This window comes from Solea senegalensis, linkage group LG5 (genome assembly GCF_019176455.1).
Source record: "Solea senegalensis isolate Sse05_10M linkage group LG5, IFAPA_SoseM_1, whole genome shotgun sequence".
Classification (NCBI taxonomy): Eukaryota; Metazoa; Chordata; class Actinopteri; order Pleuronectiformes; family Soleidae; genus Solea; species Solea senegalensis.
In genome coordinates, this window is record NC_058025.1 from 26,266,129 (window position 1) to 26,280,275 (window position 14,147).

Below are 14,147 nucleotides of genomic sequence, written 5' to 3' on the forward strand. Positions count from 1 at the left end.
TGCTGTTGGGTGCAGCCGAGGATGACACACACACACACACACACACCCCACCGCGGCACCCCCCCCCGGGCGCCGCCTCACCTTTCTGTGTTCACGCCGGGGAGCGGGGTGTCAAGACCGCTCAAACTTTCCCGACGAAGGCCTCCGCGGATAACTAACGCACAAACGTGGAGAGGTGGAGGAAAGCGATCCTGACAGTGATGTATTGCAACTAGTTGCAGGTGTCAAAAAGAAGATGCTCTGCCAACCCGCCGGCGCGCACGCACGCACGCAGTGTATGCATGCATGCACGCACACGTCCGCGAACGCATGTCCCTCTGCACGTCACACGTGTATATTTGTGTGTGTGTGTGTGTGCGCTTGCAGACGTCTGACGCGCCCGTGCGTATTTGATGCTTCATGATACCTCTAAGCCTTTACATGTGACCTGCTATGGGGGGGGGCGGGACTCGTACTAATAACCTATAAGCAGCACATCCTCCCTGCTGCCCTTACAGATTGCTTAGCACGTTTTCTTACCATAAATGTAATCAAAGAAATCTAGAATACATTTACTTTAAGCTTTCTTTGAATCATTCTGGATTCACGTCTTCCTCTTGCTGACCGTTTATTTAAATGCACTCTTTTTCTGCAAAGCAAATGTTCCCAGGAATATCAAGGTGTTTTTGTTGCAGAGCTCTAACTGATCCGGGGGGATTTGCTTCCAACAGCCTGTCTCTCCCTCGCCTTTCAACACAAAACTCCAGCGCTCCAATCAAAATGAACCACCAGGGACCCCCGGCCTCCCCTCCCCTCCCCTCCCCTCCCGAGCTGCGCCTGCTACGAGGGCTGTGATAGCAGCCTCTGTGGCATTGATCGCGGAGTTTAGCACGGAGCATGCACGCCACCGTTAGCAGGGGGAAAAAAAAACAAAGACCTCTTTCCCTTGAACAGCGACGCACCCCGTTCTTCCTGTTTTCCTCTGCCCTGAACAATGAATGAATGAATGAATGAATGAATGATAAAAAAAACAATTAAAAAGGTTAACTAGGGCCCACGTCTCCACTCACAACACAAATCCTTTTAGCTCATAAACAGATTGATATCTTTTGGGGGGGGGCGGGGGCACGTACACTTGCCACTCGTGATAAAAACGCACATTCACGTCTTCCTTCTAATTGCGTTCCACGCCGCAAATCTAATAGTGGACGCCGAATTCAAAAAGGAAACACGGCTTTATTGATCCTCCGAACACAGAGGGGGGGTTTGATCTCATGAATTAGGAATGAGATAAATCACCGTTAACCCCGGAGAACCCGGCTTGTGGTCGACCACTGACGCGCCACACTGATTTATTTATTTATTTATTTATTTATTTATCTCTTCTTTAAATAATCAAGATAATTCTTCCCGGCAAAGTATAAATGCAAGTCTTCCATTAATACAGCACGTGTCTGTTTATTTAATCAAGGACTGATTTACTTGTGACAGAGAATAAATTCTTCTCTTTTCTGGGAGCCTCTATAAAATTGCCATCATTTTTAATTAATTCTTAATTAAAATATATTACACCACAGCTTCTACCCATCTCTCTTGATATTCTAACATAATCAATTCAGAACCATTTACATATCATTAATTAAAAGCTTTCCTCTCTCATCCTAAAAATCATAATGAGGGCCGATTCCTCATTAGTAACCTATAAGGGAGGAAAATAACAATACAGTAGAGAATGGATGGCGCGTTCCACAGTGAGTCCTTTGTCTGTGAGTTTGTAAAAAAAAAAAGCCTTTTTAATGCTCCTCAATTGGATTTAAGAATTACGGAGTCAATTTTGTAGACTCGGTAGATAATAAGCGAAGCGCTCGCAGTATTTACGCCTGCCTGTGTGCCACACGGAAGAGTGGGAATAAAGTCCATCACTGTCATCAGGTGGAACTTTTTACTCCTGTACGCCGCACGAACAATTATTCAGCTTTAATCACCGTGACACGTGCGGCAGACTGTGTGGACGAGAAGAAAGAAAGAAAATAAGTACGTGTCCTGACCCGCACACACACATTTTAGTTTTAGTGCTTGTTGTTGTTGCCATCAGACTTCATAACGCAACTTCAACTGGAAACAGGAAGTGCATGGACGCAAATAAGCGTCAAAACACACCCACACGTGTGCGCTCTCTCTCTCTCTTAAAAGAAGAGTAATAATATCAAGTAATAATGATGGGTATTGTTATGGCGCGGATGCTGGTTTTCATCGGCCCGCCTCTCACAGGTGCTCCGGCGTTACTTGTCAGGACTGCATGTCTGGGTCTTCCACACGTCAGATAGAAATCGCTGCACTTGGTGTTTTTTTTCCCGGCAGCATTGACAGCAATTTATTTGAATGTTTTGTCACACTGGTGTTGGTGCGGTTTGTGTGGAATGGCAACGGCGCGTAGAGCTCTGCTGACACTTTGTGCACACACACACATGCACACTGCATGTGCTGCATGTCTAATTAAAACCTAAAAAAAAAAAAAATACTGCATATGTTCATTAATATTTAATACTGTATGAAGCTGGTGACGCTGTGTTCTTAGCACATTATACCTCTGAGGTTTTTGTCTGTGTATGTGTAAACTTAACGCTTAATATTCCATTTTTTTCTAAATGTAAATGACAGACGCTGCGTTCTTAGCATATTATACCTCTGAGGTTTTTGTCTGTGTATGTGTAAACTTAACGCTTAATATTCAATTTTTTTCTAAATGTAAATGACATCTTAGTAAATAACGCACTAGCATATTAAAGTGAAGCAATCCTGAGCTGACAAGGAATATTGAGTAAGTTAATGAAATCCTCTCAAAGACAGGAACTCTATTTTTACACCGCGATAATTAAAGTACGGCACAGTTATAATTTACAGCCCTCGCTTAATTGCATAGGAAAAGTAAAATGAGAGAGGTCTAAGAAACGAGATTAAATGAGCGTGTGCGTGCGTGCGTGTGCGTGAAACCTCTTCACTCAAGAAGAGTGAATTTAAAAGGCGCTTCCTGTGCATCTAAACAACAGGACTGTATCTTTTAGCATCGCGGGGACACATCGCAGATTAGGTAATGAAATATGCACGGAGCTATTTTTCTGCCACCAGGCTCTTTGACAAATCGAGTACAATCCGAAATCTCCATAAATCACGATTAAAGACAAGTATATCATCACCGGCGCATACATCTTCCCCAGCCTGACCTGTAGACTAATGAGAAAAGGCCCAGACTATCTTGTCTGATTAATTAATTCAAAATGTCGGCTGTTATTCAAATGTGAGGCCGGTGTTATTTGAATAACACTTGACAGCGACGCCTGAAGAAATCATTTCTGGTTTGTGAGGCTGCCGCGGCATTACTGATGACGGCTCGTGGAAATGTTAGAAGCCGGGGGAGGATCGCCGGCACGCTCGCCTTCCCTCCCTCACCTTCTCAGTCATGATAGCTGCAAGAAGTATTTCATTACTTCAAACCCCCCCCCCACACCCACCTCCTTCACAATTATGGCTCTTACCGGGTTGTTCCCCCACCTCCCTTTCCCAGTGTCGGTCCATTCTGTGTGTTTGTATTCCCTCCCTCAGCCAAGCCCACATCTACAGGGCAGCGCTTTGGCTCGGCGAGAGACACGCTGGCAGAGAGGAAGGTCACGGTCTCCCCGACGCTGCCAGAGTGACACACTCTGTTTGGCTTTCCCACGTTCACAGAGCTTTATCACGCCGTGCACACACACACACATATTCAGTGTGCAACAATCACAAAATATTCCAAGATATAAAAGTGGACATTTCTTTCCGTCTTTCATTCCCTTTTTTTTTTCTTTATTGAGAGACGGAGAACTAGACAGCGGATGAAAGAAGACCATGCTAGGGCCCAGGGCTGTGCACGCCCCTGTATCGCTTCCCTCATCAAGCATGGATTCTAATCAGGGCTGGGGAGATATAAGACGCTCAGTCATTAAATAAATTAACTCTGCCACTCCATGCTCTCCTTCAGCACCCGCGAGAGTCCCGCCGTGCTCTGCATACTTACAGAGGCTCCGAGCACTGTGCGCCTCACCTTCACTGCAAAGCCCAACCGGGGCCTGCGAGTGCACACATACACACAGGTTAAGAGCTAATCTTGCATATTTGGAGGAGAGGAATTACAGTCGCCAGTCCCTCAGCAGCTGATGAAGGAACGCTTTGCATAATTGTACTTAAAAAAAACAACAATTCTGAGGGGGGGGAAAATTCTTAAGGTAAATTCTCAATATTTTCCCCGCCATTCATCAAGAGGCAGCGCGAGCGGCGACGAACAGCGAGAGAGCTCAGTGTCGGCGCGGATCACTGACACAAACAATCAAAGCTGACACAGTCTCCGCGTAGCACCTGCCACTCCGCCAACACAAATAGATCAATATGAGGAGTGGAGGGGCGAGTCATTCACTGTTTAAAACTCATATCCTTTGCAGCTGCACCATCTTTCCCCCCCGAGCGCTGTGATGTAAAAAAAAAAAAAAGTGCACGCTTAATACGTATCAATCACGCCGACGGAGGAGATGCTTATTTGAGGAGCCGAACGCGCCGCGTCAGCACAGCGTCCCGTTGTCAAAACTTGCCGTTTGAATTTCCGACCGAGACAAATGTCCTCGGAAATCCCCTACGTGGCGATTTATATGATTTTAATGTGCACTTTAATTCTCCATTACTATAAGAGGGACGTACCTGGGAGGGTGGAAACGCATTAGAGAAAGTAAGATATGAACACAAGGGTCTGGACACAATTAAATATTCATGTGTCTCCTCGTTGGACACAACAGATACAGATCATTATCATGGCAGCACACGCCACCATTTTGTTCACACGTTTGGCCTCTGAATCAATAATCTGTGGATGAAAACGCCGAATGAACACAAACTTCAGTTCTCGGCCGCATTATTAAAAGTGGCGCTCGTTCTTGGAAACAATCGTTCTCTTAAAAATGCATCCGCGAGTAAAAGTGTGGAGGCATGCGAGCACGGGAGTGGGTCGGTTCCAAAGGAATCCATCACGAGCGCTCGGGCTCCTCCTGCTTGAGGACAGAGCAGGAGGAGAACAGCAGTAATGTACTCTGGGTGACCTCCACTTTCGACAGAGAGGAGAAACCAGCCTCTCTGTTCAATCCCGATCAAAAGACGAGCCAAAGGAGGAGCAGCGTTCCCCCCGCCCGCGACCATTAATCACCGCTTTCGGGGAGCAAGTGCATATTAATTCCTGTCATCGCAAACATCATATGGTATTGTTGTGCCCCGGCTTAGTGCTCATTCACCAGCAGACGCCGGCCCGGGTTCCTCCTGGTTTTGAGGGAACACTGTGTTTCAGAGCGAGAGGCCTTCATCCCTGGGGCTCTGACACCAATTAAGCCATTTCACCGAAAAGAGGAAAACAGGGCCGTAACATGAGCCAGCGTCTCGCTGCTGGCCCCTCGCCATCTTTCCATTACTTCAGACACAAAAATCAACTTCAAGGACTTAAGAAAATAGAGTGCGTGTTTAGAGAGCAGTCGGACACACACACACACACACACACACACGGAGCCATTCCGAAATGATTTTAAATACATGTTTAATTTCACACACAGTACCAGCATTGTGATCGTGTTATGCTACATCTGACTTTTGTTTTGTGTTGTCTCGGGGCATCAGCAGCAGCAGCAGCAGCAGCAGCAGCAGCAGTGTGGAGCTTGTCTCAGGGCTAAAGCGGAATAATGCAAGGTTTGCTATGAATTAAATATTAGAAATCTTAACGCGGCAGCCAATGAGAATTATTTGCCTTATTAAAGCAGCAGAAGACGCTGATTAAAATTTCATTGCATTGCAGTCTTTTCCCCATTTCTGCCTCCGATACATCATTGTAATGTATAAAACATGTGGAACAATGGCGTATGGAACAATGGGGGGAAGAGGGGCTTCATTTTCTGCCACGCAAATGAGGTTTTTTTTTTTTCTACCTGTTTTTAGGGAAACAATCGTGTGTAAAGAAAAGAAAAGTGGACGACAGTGTGTCACTGCGTTTCTGTCTCGGGCGCCGAGGCGTTACAAGTGAGATTTCAAATGTTTACATCCCAAAATACTGTAACCCCAGAGATTAAATACCTTCGCATAAGCAAAAGTCAGACGACACGGTGACAGTCGCAGGGCTGTTTTTCAGGGCTCGTGCCCTCACAGATGATAGGTCACTTAGTCGTCCACGCAGAGTAAATGAACATCGCGGTGTCTATTGTCCCAGGAGAGAAACTCTTCCCTGAAACACTAGAGCTAATGAAATAGAGACCTATAAATAGCCGAGTCATTACTGAGAGAGGACTTGCTTTTTTGCACCACTCTTTCACTGTAACCCTTTTTACACTAATAACTGGCTCTGTGGAGTTAGAGACAGGAAGACTCAGCCACTGAGTGACACGGCTGACATCACGACACAGGGGAAAATATCACATTAAAGGAAGAAGAAGGATCCATTTATTTATCTATTTATTCACTGGAAATGAATATAGGTGCATGTTGACCCTAGTTCACTCTATAATCAACCAATTGTTATATTATTGTGTAAAATACATGACGACTTATTCTGTTGGTCTTATTTGTCATTTTGACCAAAAGTGTAAAATATAAAAGTGTCATTTAAAGCATTTAAAGCAATTATTTTTAAAAAAACAAATCATCACACTTCATATGAGACAATATGTTTTGAGTCCCAGCTCAGACGAAACAATGTCTGAAGGTCGTTTGGAAAAGACGAATCGTCTCGTTTTTAAGACATAGACTTCACAAATCTGCTTTATTCAAAACTGCACGGTCAACACGTCAGGAATGCTAACTATCTAACTTCGAGTAGGTGTTGGACTTAAATCTAGACCCGTGTCACAATTATAGAACTAAAAATGAGTTAAATACACTTGAAACAAACAGGATGACAAAAAAAAATCATGCTACTTTTGAGCATCACAAGCTTATTACGAGACACAAAACATCACAATACTCGTTTTCCCAGCTAATTTAAAGATTATTTATTATTTCAAGAAATCTCACCAAGAGAATTTTCTTAATAGCTTGTATTTGTTTATTTTTTTTTGCTTATTTTTGGAGTGGCCTTTTTTCCCCCAGTGCTACATTGACTGTGTGTCGGTGTCAAAGGTCAAAGGTCTTTCACAGTGACGCAGGCAGCGTCAGGTGATCACGTGAGACGCTTTCTTCTCATTCCCCGACCTGCTGCAACAAGCAGAAGCCCCAGAAAGAGAAACAAACTCATTTCAATCAATCCTTTCCTCTTTGCATCCAAAGCAGCCACTGCTGGCTGCCACCGCCTGAAGATAACTATTTCACCACCTCTGTCATGCCTAATTAACAACTCGCATGTACAATTCAGAAATTTTCGCAATTAACCTGCTAAAATATTGTTGGAGGTTGCTAATTGTTATGCCAGTTGCCATAAAAAGCCATTTGCATAACGTATGTGCAAAAAAACAAAAAAAACAATTATGAGCTGTTGATCGCGCACGGGGCCCGCGGAAAACGCTTCGAGGGACGGGGCAAGATGGGTGCCCATGTGTACAGATGGAGGGACGGCACTGAATTATTACGAACCCAAAAAGCTGCACGTTCAGATAGAGGACGCAGAGCTTCCATCAGTTTTTTAAAATGAAACCGATATGTACAGCCTTTGTTTTCTTCCTCTCTCCTCTTTGTCTGGCTCTCGTCTTTGCTGATGGGGGGGGGGATTTTTGGGGAGACACTTAGATAATAACCGCGTCTTGCCTGGTGCCCCCCAACCCACACACACACACACACACACTTTAGAGGAGGAAGCACCAGTGGCCCTGCCATTGAGCCAGTCAGGAACCCAGCTGTGCGCGAGCCATTCGCCTCGACACTATCTAGTCAGTGCAGCCGCTGCACTGTGGCTCTGTGAAACAAAAAGCAGCCAAAGTCAATTGTCTCTCGTGCTGAATAGCCTCTCTATTCTCTCATGTGTTTACTGGAGCTCTTTCAGCACACGGAGGAAGGTGGAAAAATCAAGTCCAGTGCAAATAGAGTCTGTGTAATTGTTATTATTGTTATTATTATTGTTGTTATTATAGTAATAATGTTCCTTTTGGAATAAGATGGCTCATTAACTTTGTCAGGGAGCGTTGAAATTCCCTGTAGATTGCAGAAAATGTTTACCTCCTCAGTCTTAACTCTATTTACTCCAGGTAATGCTTTTAGTCAGCCTTGCATGTGGTTAATTACAGCCTCGTCCCGAAATGTATTTAGTGAACGCACTCTTTCCCGGAGAGCCGATAAACGCGCGTCCGTCCTTAATCCAGTGCTCTGGAAACACTGGATCAGGGCATTTATCAGCATGAATCTGCCACAGATACTCGCCCCTCCCTCCCTCCCTCCCCTGCCTCTCCAGAGCACCCCCCCGCGCCTTTTCTGAACCTGACGAGTCAAAGGTCAGGACAACAACAAGTCAATACGCAGCCAAAAGACGCGCCATGCAGCTAAGAGAGCTGTGGCGAGGGGCTAAGCCTCTCTGTGGCACTCTGTGATTTAGCCTGTAATAGTTTTCTGTAATCTCTTTCTATTGATTAAACCTCACATCAAAGACGAGTCCTGCTACAGAACCTCTCTTTTCCTGGTCAGAAATACCATATGGAGGTAATCTTTCACCTTTGTTATTCTTGCCGCTCCCGCTGCTGCTGCTGCTGCTGCTGCTGAGTCTCTCTTCCAAGCACGACAAGGGAGTAGTGAGCAGGATAAAACCAAGCCAGCACAGAGACACAAGGACTACAGGCCACTTTCCCCTCAATGCATTCATTGTCTTTTTCTGCAGGTGAAAAAAAGGCCATGAACGCATCCTTTGTCCTAAAAGGACATTATTTTTTTTAGCGTCACATATCACTTCTCACATTTACCTGATCAACATTCAGGAGCAGGAAAAAGCCCTCCTGCTAAAAAACACTCACTTTAGTGACAGGCAAATGACTTCATGCTGCCACTTAAGCTCCTGTCTTGCATAATGCTCTCTAATTAGCATATCAAAGTGAATTAATACTTCCAGGGCATTAGCGATGTTTAAAAAAAAAAGTGCAATAAACTCTCTGAGAAGTCTTCAAAAATCTCTTTTTCACTTCACACAGCCGTGCAAATCAAGGCAATTTAGTTTCAGCGCCGAATATTATCTAAAGCTCACACACACACACACACTGGACAATAAGATACATGTGAGCCGTAATTACACTGGTGAGTCAAATGTATTAAAAAGGCAAAAGGTGGATGTCACTGTGGGGAGAGCGTGCACGACTCTGAGCGCTGGAGAGAAGTGTGTGTGTGTGTGTGTGTGTGTGTGTGTGTGTGCTGAAACAACAGAGCGGTCAACAAGGCCACCAGACCAGCTGAGCTCTGTCAGTGGCTAAGAGGGAGAGGCTGTGACTCTAAAGCACAGGTTAACCATGCACACACACACACACACACACACCTCCTGCTCACATTCATTTTTTTGGGGGAGGTTTTTAAATGGACTTTTTTTTTTCATTTTATGCCTTTCGTCAAAATCAAATTTAAACCAGAGCTTTTTACACAATCTCGACAAAAGACGGCAAAATGGTGAAGAATGAACTGCTTTAAAAAAATAAATTAAAAACAAGTTAGAGAATAAAATTGGTGTCATGTCGAGTGCATGGAAAATCAAAAATCTGCGACGTTTGAAAATGCATCTTCATTCTTTTCCTAACTCTCACAAACACTGTGAAGCTCTGTGTGTGTGTGTGTGTGATCCTAAACTGTGTTGGGGAAGTTCATAAAACGGTTTATGATCTAACCCCACCTCCACCACCCCCCCGCCCTGGACCAATATCTTCATAATAAACTGCACAAAGGTCACACATGTGACAAAGCTTCAGGTTTGGTAAATTATACTAAAATAAAAACACACACACACACACACACACTTGAAAAATAAATAGTAACGACCACTTGTTTACTTAAGGAGCATCTGGTTTTGAGAGGAGCACCATCGTAATAAAGATGTTCGCACTAAAAGAAAACAGTCGTTTATTCATTCATTCATTCATTCATTTAAAAAAAAAAAGAGGCAGTTTATCACTAAATATTCTGTAACTTTGAGCCATAAAAGGCATAAAAACACTAGGATGTGTGTGTGAACTTTTTCAACGCTGCTCGTAAAAACCTGTCGACGACAAAGGAATAATGTTTTAAAAATATTCCCTATAATCCAGTTTCAGTTCTTCAGCCGAGAGCACAGCTGCCTTCAAATGTGGAAATTGTTGTGAGTTTATGAAAGCATGAACTCTGTGTGTGTGTATGTGTGTGTGTGTGGGATCTCAGTTATGTAGAACATATGCTGCGGGATTTCCCCGTCCTGCTCGGTGCCAGGATAGTAGTAGTGAGGGTGAACGCTGTGTGTGTGTGTGTGTGTGTTTAAATCCAAGCACACGCGACTGGCAGTGATAAAATAAGAGCATCTTCAGATGGAGGCAGGGGAAGAAGAAAATCTCCCTGTGCTGTCACAACAGTGCTGTGTCTGTGTGGCACAGTGACATGTTTAAAAAATAGTGATTGATTCATTTGGGCAGGGGTCCCCCCCCACCTGTAACCTGTGGGTGAGGGTGAGACGCCTGAGTCTCCCTCCTCCAGCTTCACAATAGTCCTAATTAAAAAATCATCACAGTGTTGTAAACAAAGTCCTTACCTGTCTTTTCTTTGATTTCACACAGGACGCTGAAGAGTGCTGGTTTCATTCTGTGACAGTTCAGTCCATGTTTCCTGTTTCAGTATGAGACAAGATAAAATACTGAAATAAGTTCATTGATCAGTCGCACGTCACACATTCATTGTCACTATCGACGGGAGGATATTTCACAAAGTGATTTGCTACTGTACAGTGAATGATCATTTCAACTACCTGAATGCATGAATAATATTTAAATAATGAAGCATTTCCCCTGTGTTATTGCACATGTATGAAGAGTGACTGCAGGACATGTGTGCACACAAACTTTCTTGCACATGAAACTGCTGCCGCTTCCTCAGTGACAACTTCTCTGCGAGGCAGTAAACTGCACCTCGGTGTGAGATGATCATTAAAGCCACCCCGGTCTATTGTTACACATGGGGCAGTTAAGCAAAACATGGGGCCACAACTCAACAGTGATGCGTTCAGCGGTTTTTTTTTTTTTTTTTGCGCACGGGGCGAAGTTAATAAAACATATAAATCAACCAACTTTGCTTGCGCCTCGTCCAGACTCTGATCAGTTATGGTCATTATTTGATGGAGAATGTCACCAATGTCTTGTTTTCTTCCGTCTCCGTCCGTCCCGTCGTGTCCATGAGGAGGCGGCAGTGCCATGCCTCCTTGTACCGAGTGGCCGGCCAGACTGACCCCGCCGATCGACTGCATGATCCGGGCTTGATCGTCCATAGTCGCCGCTAAAGAGTCTGTGCACTGAGCCACGCAAATTGAAAAACTCATATACGAAATCGGCTACAACATGTGCCGCAGACTGGAGGGATGCACTGCTGTGGGCTTCTCGCGCGATGCAGGGAACACGCGGCGATTTATTCTCTTTTTTTCTACTATTATTATTATTATTATTATATGTCAAAGAAAGACGAGCAGCGACGTCTCAAAGCGTCAACCTTGTGTCCAAGTTCTCGCCGTCCTCTCGCTCGTTTACGCGCGGTCCAAAGTGCCAAAACGCGCGGCAGTGTTTGTAGAAAAATGCATAAATCTGTTGTTGTTGTTGTTGTTGTTTTTTAATCTTCTTATTAAAACTTCTTTGTCAAAATTGACGGTCCATCGTATCCCGCGCGAATCCTCATGCCAATCTGTCTTCTCCCTGGGATGTGACGGGCGGTGTGCGTGGACACAAACGCTCCACGGTGATCTCTCATTTATTTGCGCTCTTCGCGGGATCCCCGTCGCATTTCCTCTCCAATAAAATGTCCAAATCCTCCCGGTGGAGCTGCGGCGACAAAAATATCCAGTGTGGAAACAAATCAAAAGAAGGGAAAAAGAAGACCAAGAAAAAAAAATAAAAAAAATACAAAAAAAAAATATTAGACTTGCAGGTGTTGCCAACTATAAATGTGCAGAAATGACTCCAGAGGAAAAACACACGCACTCTGCTGCATATGAGAATATAAAAATATGAAATGTACAAAAAAAAGTTGCTTTTTTTTTTCTGTTTGTTTGTTTTACAAAAAAACAAACACACACACAACAAAAACAAGCAACAGCGAAGAATAAAATTAATTAGGAGACAGCGCCGTGTGAAGGCGGTGCGCAAAAAAAAAAAGAGAGAGATCTTGCCCTGCTGAAATTTATGAGCTCCAGCCTCTTGCCTGTGTGTGTTTTATGTTGTTTGATGGCAGCGGTTGGTGAGCGATTGACAGTGTGCCAATGCCACTCACTCAGTGCAGACGTGTCAGAGCGGGGAACAGGGCTCGGAGAGGAGGAGGAGGAGGAGGAGGAGGAAAAAAAGAAAGAAAGAATTTAAAAAAAAAGAGACAAAATACGGGATGAAAATGCACGCTCCGCCCTGCAGAGGAGGGGTCTAAATCCCTGTCACTTCTCGCCTGAACACGGGAAAAAACAAAATGTTAAAAGCTAGTAGTTAGAATGGTGATTATATTGATGAAAGCGCAGCAGAGTGTCTCCTCTCTCTTTCTTGCGGCGGCGGCGGCGGCGGCGTGTCCTCGTGTCCTCGCGCGCGCACGTGCAGCTATGTGCATATTCTCTCTGTGAAGCAGTGATAAAGATTTAACCCTGCTACAACACAGGCCGATGCATAATGAGAGTTTTTATACAGTTTGATGTGGAGAGTGTGTGCACGGTCCCCGCTAAGCCCTGGCTCGAGCACAGCCCGCACAGCAGACATGTTTATATTATTGGAAAGTAAAGCGGCTCGACCAATCACAGGCCACAGTGACGGAGACTGACGACGCGCGTGTCCTATTGCTGGCAGATGCATGATGTCGAAGGCCCACCCACTACCCCCCGCCCCTCTCTCCCCGCCTCCATCCCTCCATCTTCACACTGCTGCTACAAAAGGGATGGCAACTTCTGATTGGCCGTTGCTACGAGTGACATCCATTGCACAAAGCGAGGCGGCGCTGCTCCGTGCTCCCTCCGCAGTTGCTATGGCAGCAGACAAGTTGTTGAGGTGGATGCAAGGCAGCAAATATACTGTGCTCCTCTACAATAAGCATTTAGACAGTGGATTTGTAACGTGTGTGTGTGTGTGTGTGTGTGGTAATGTTACAGTGCAGGGGTAAAAGACAGAGGAGGGGAGTTTGTGAGGCCTTGATGCCAAACTTGAGGGAACATTTCAGATCTGCTGCTGCTGCTGCTGCTGCTGTTGAAGGTTGTTTTTTTTTGCACTGTTAAAAATGCTCCTGATTATGAATAAACATGATGTCTGGTAAGCACCGGTTACACGCCGGACTCCACAGTTGATAACGAACCTAGTATTCCAAAGTGAACTGTAAAAAAGAAAAAATTGAGCTTAAAATAACACGTTTCTTAGCGACCGGCGTTCGAGTGCTAGATCACGGGCGTGAGGAAGTGAATCACTGTCGTGAGTCAGTGACAGGAAACGGAAGGAAACTTTTCTCTTGAAGAAGTTCAACGGAAGTCAAAATATAGTGAGTCATTACTAAAAAAAAAATAAATAAATAAAAAAAAGGGTTCTATCTGATCATTTGACTCGAGTCTGCTGCCCCCTGTCTGTCACTGGGTTTATGATTTTAAGTGTGGCATTTCTGTTGTCACCATTAGCATTCATTAGCGTTCATTTTATTAATGACGTCATTGAGTCGCTAATGTTTTATTATCACTTTTTGTTAACACACACAACAAATGCATTTGAAATCAGAATTGAAGTATTTGATTGTGTATTAAAATGAAGTGAAGTCAGAAATGTTAATATCAAAAGAACTTAAGACGTTGAAAAAAAAAGGCCAAATTGTCTTTAGCACTGTGTGTGTGTGTGTGTGTGGTTTTCTGCTCATTGGTTTGACCTTGAAGCACTGGAGCAACACACTCTTGAGTTTAGTGAATGGGAGTCCCAGGACTACTGCATTTATCATTGAAATACTGAGCTGTCAAGTCACACTACATACCTGTC

General features: G+C 44.4%; 1 protein-coding gene across 9 annotated transcripts in view; it reads right to left on the bottom strand.

The window, feature by feature from the left end:
• pbx3b (pre-B-cell leukemia homeobox 3b) overlaps positions 1-12,874 on the bottom strand; it is a 51,803-nt gene extending 38,929 nt beyond the window's left edge. For 2 of the 9 annotated variants that reach the window (XM_044025799.1, XM_044025797.1), the window contains exons 1-2: positions 11,244-12,872; positions 10,712-10,791 (exon numbers count right to left, since the gene is read on the bottom strand). In XM_044025799.1, the coding sequence (XP_043881734.1) occupies positions 10,712-10,791; positions 11,244-11,491 (328 nt within the window). In that variant the 5' untranslated portion in view covers positions 11,492-12,872. Of the gene's footprint in view, positions 1-10,711; positions 10,792-11,243 lie in introns of all 9 variants that reach the window. The other 7 variants (XM_044025800.1, XM_044025802.1, XM_044025798.1 and 4 more) reach the window with 6 other exon arrangements.
• Between the last annotated feature and the right edge of the window lie 1,273 nt (positions 12,875-14,147).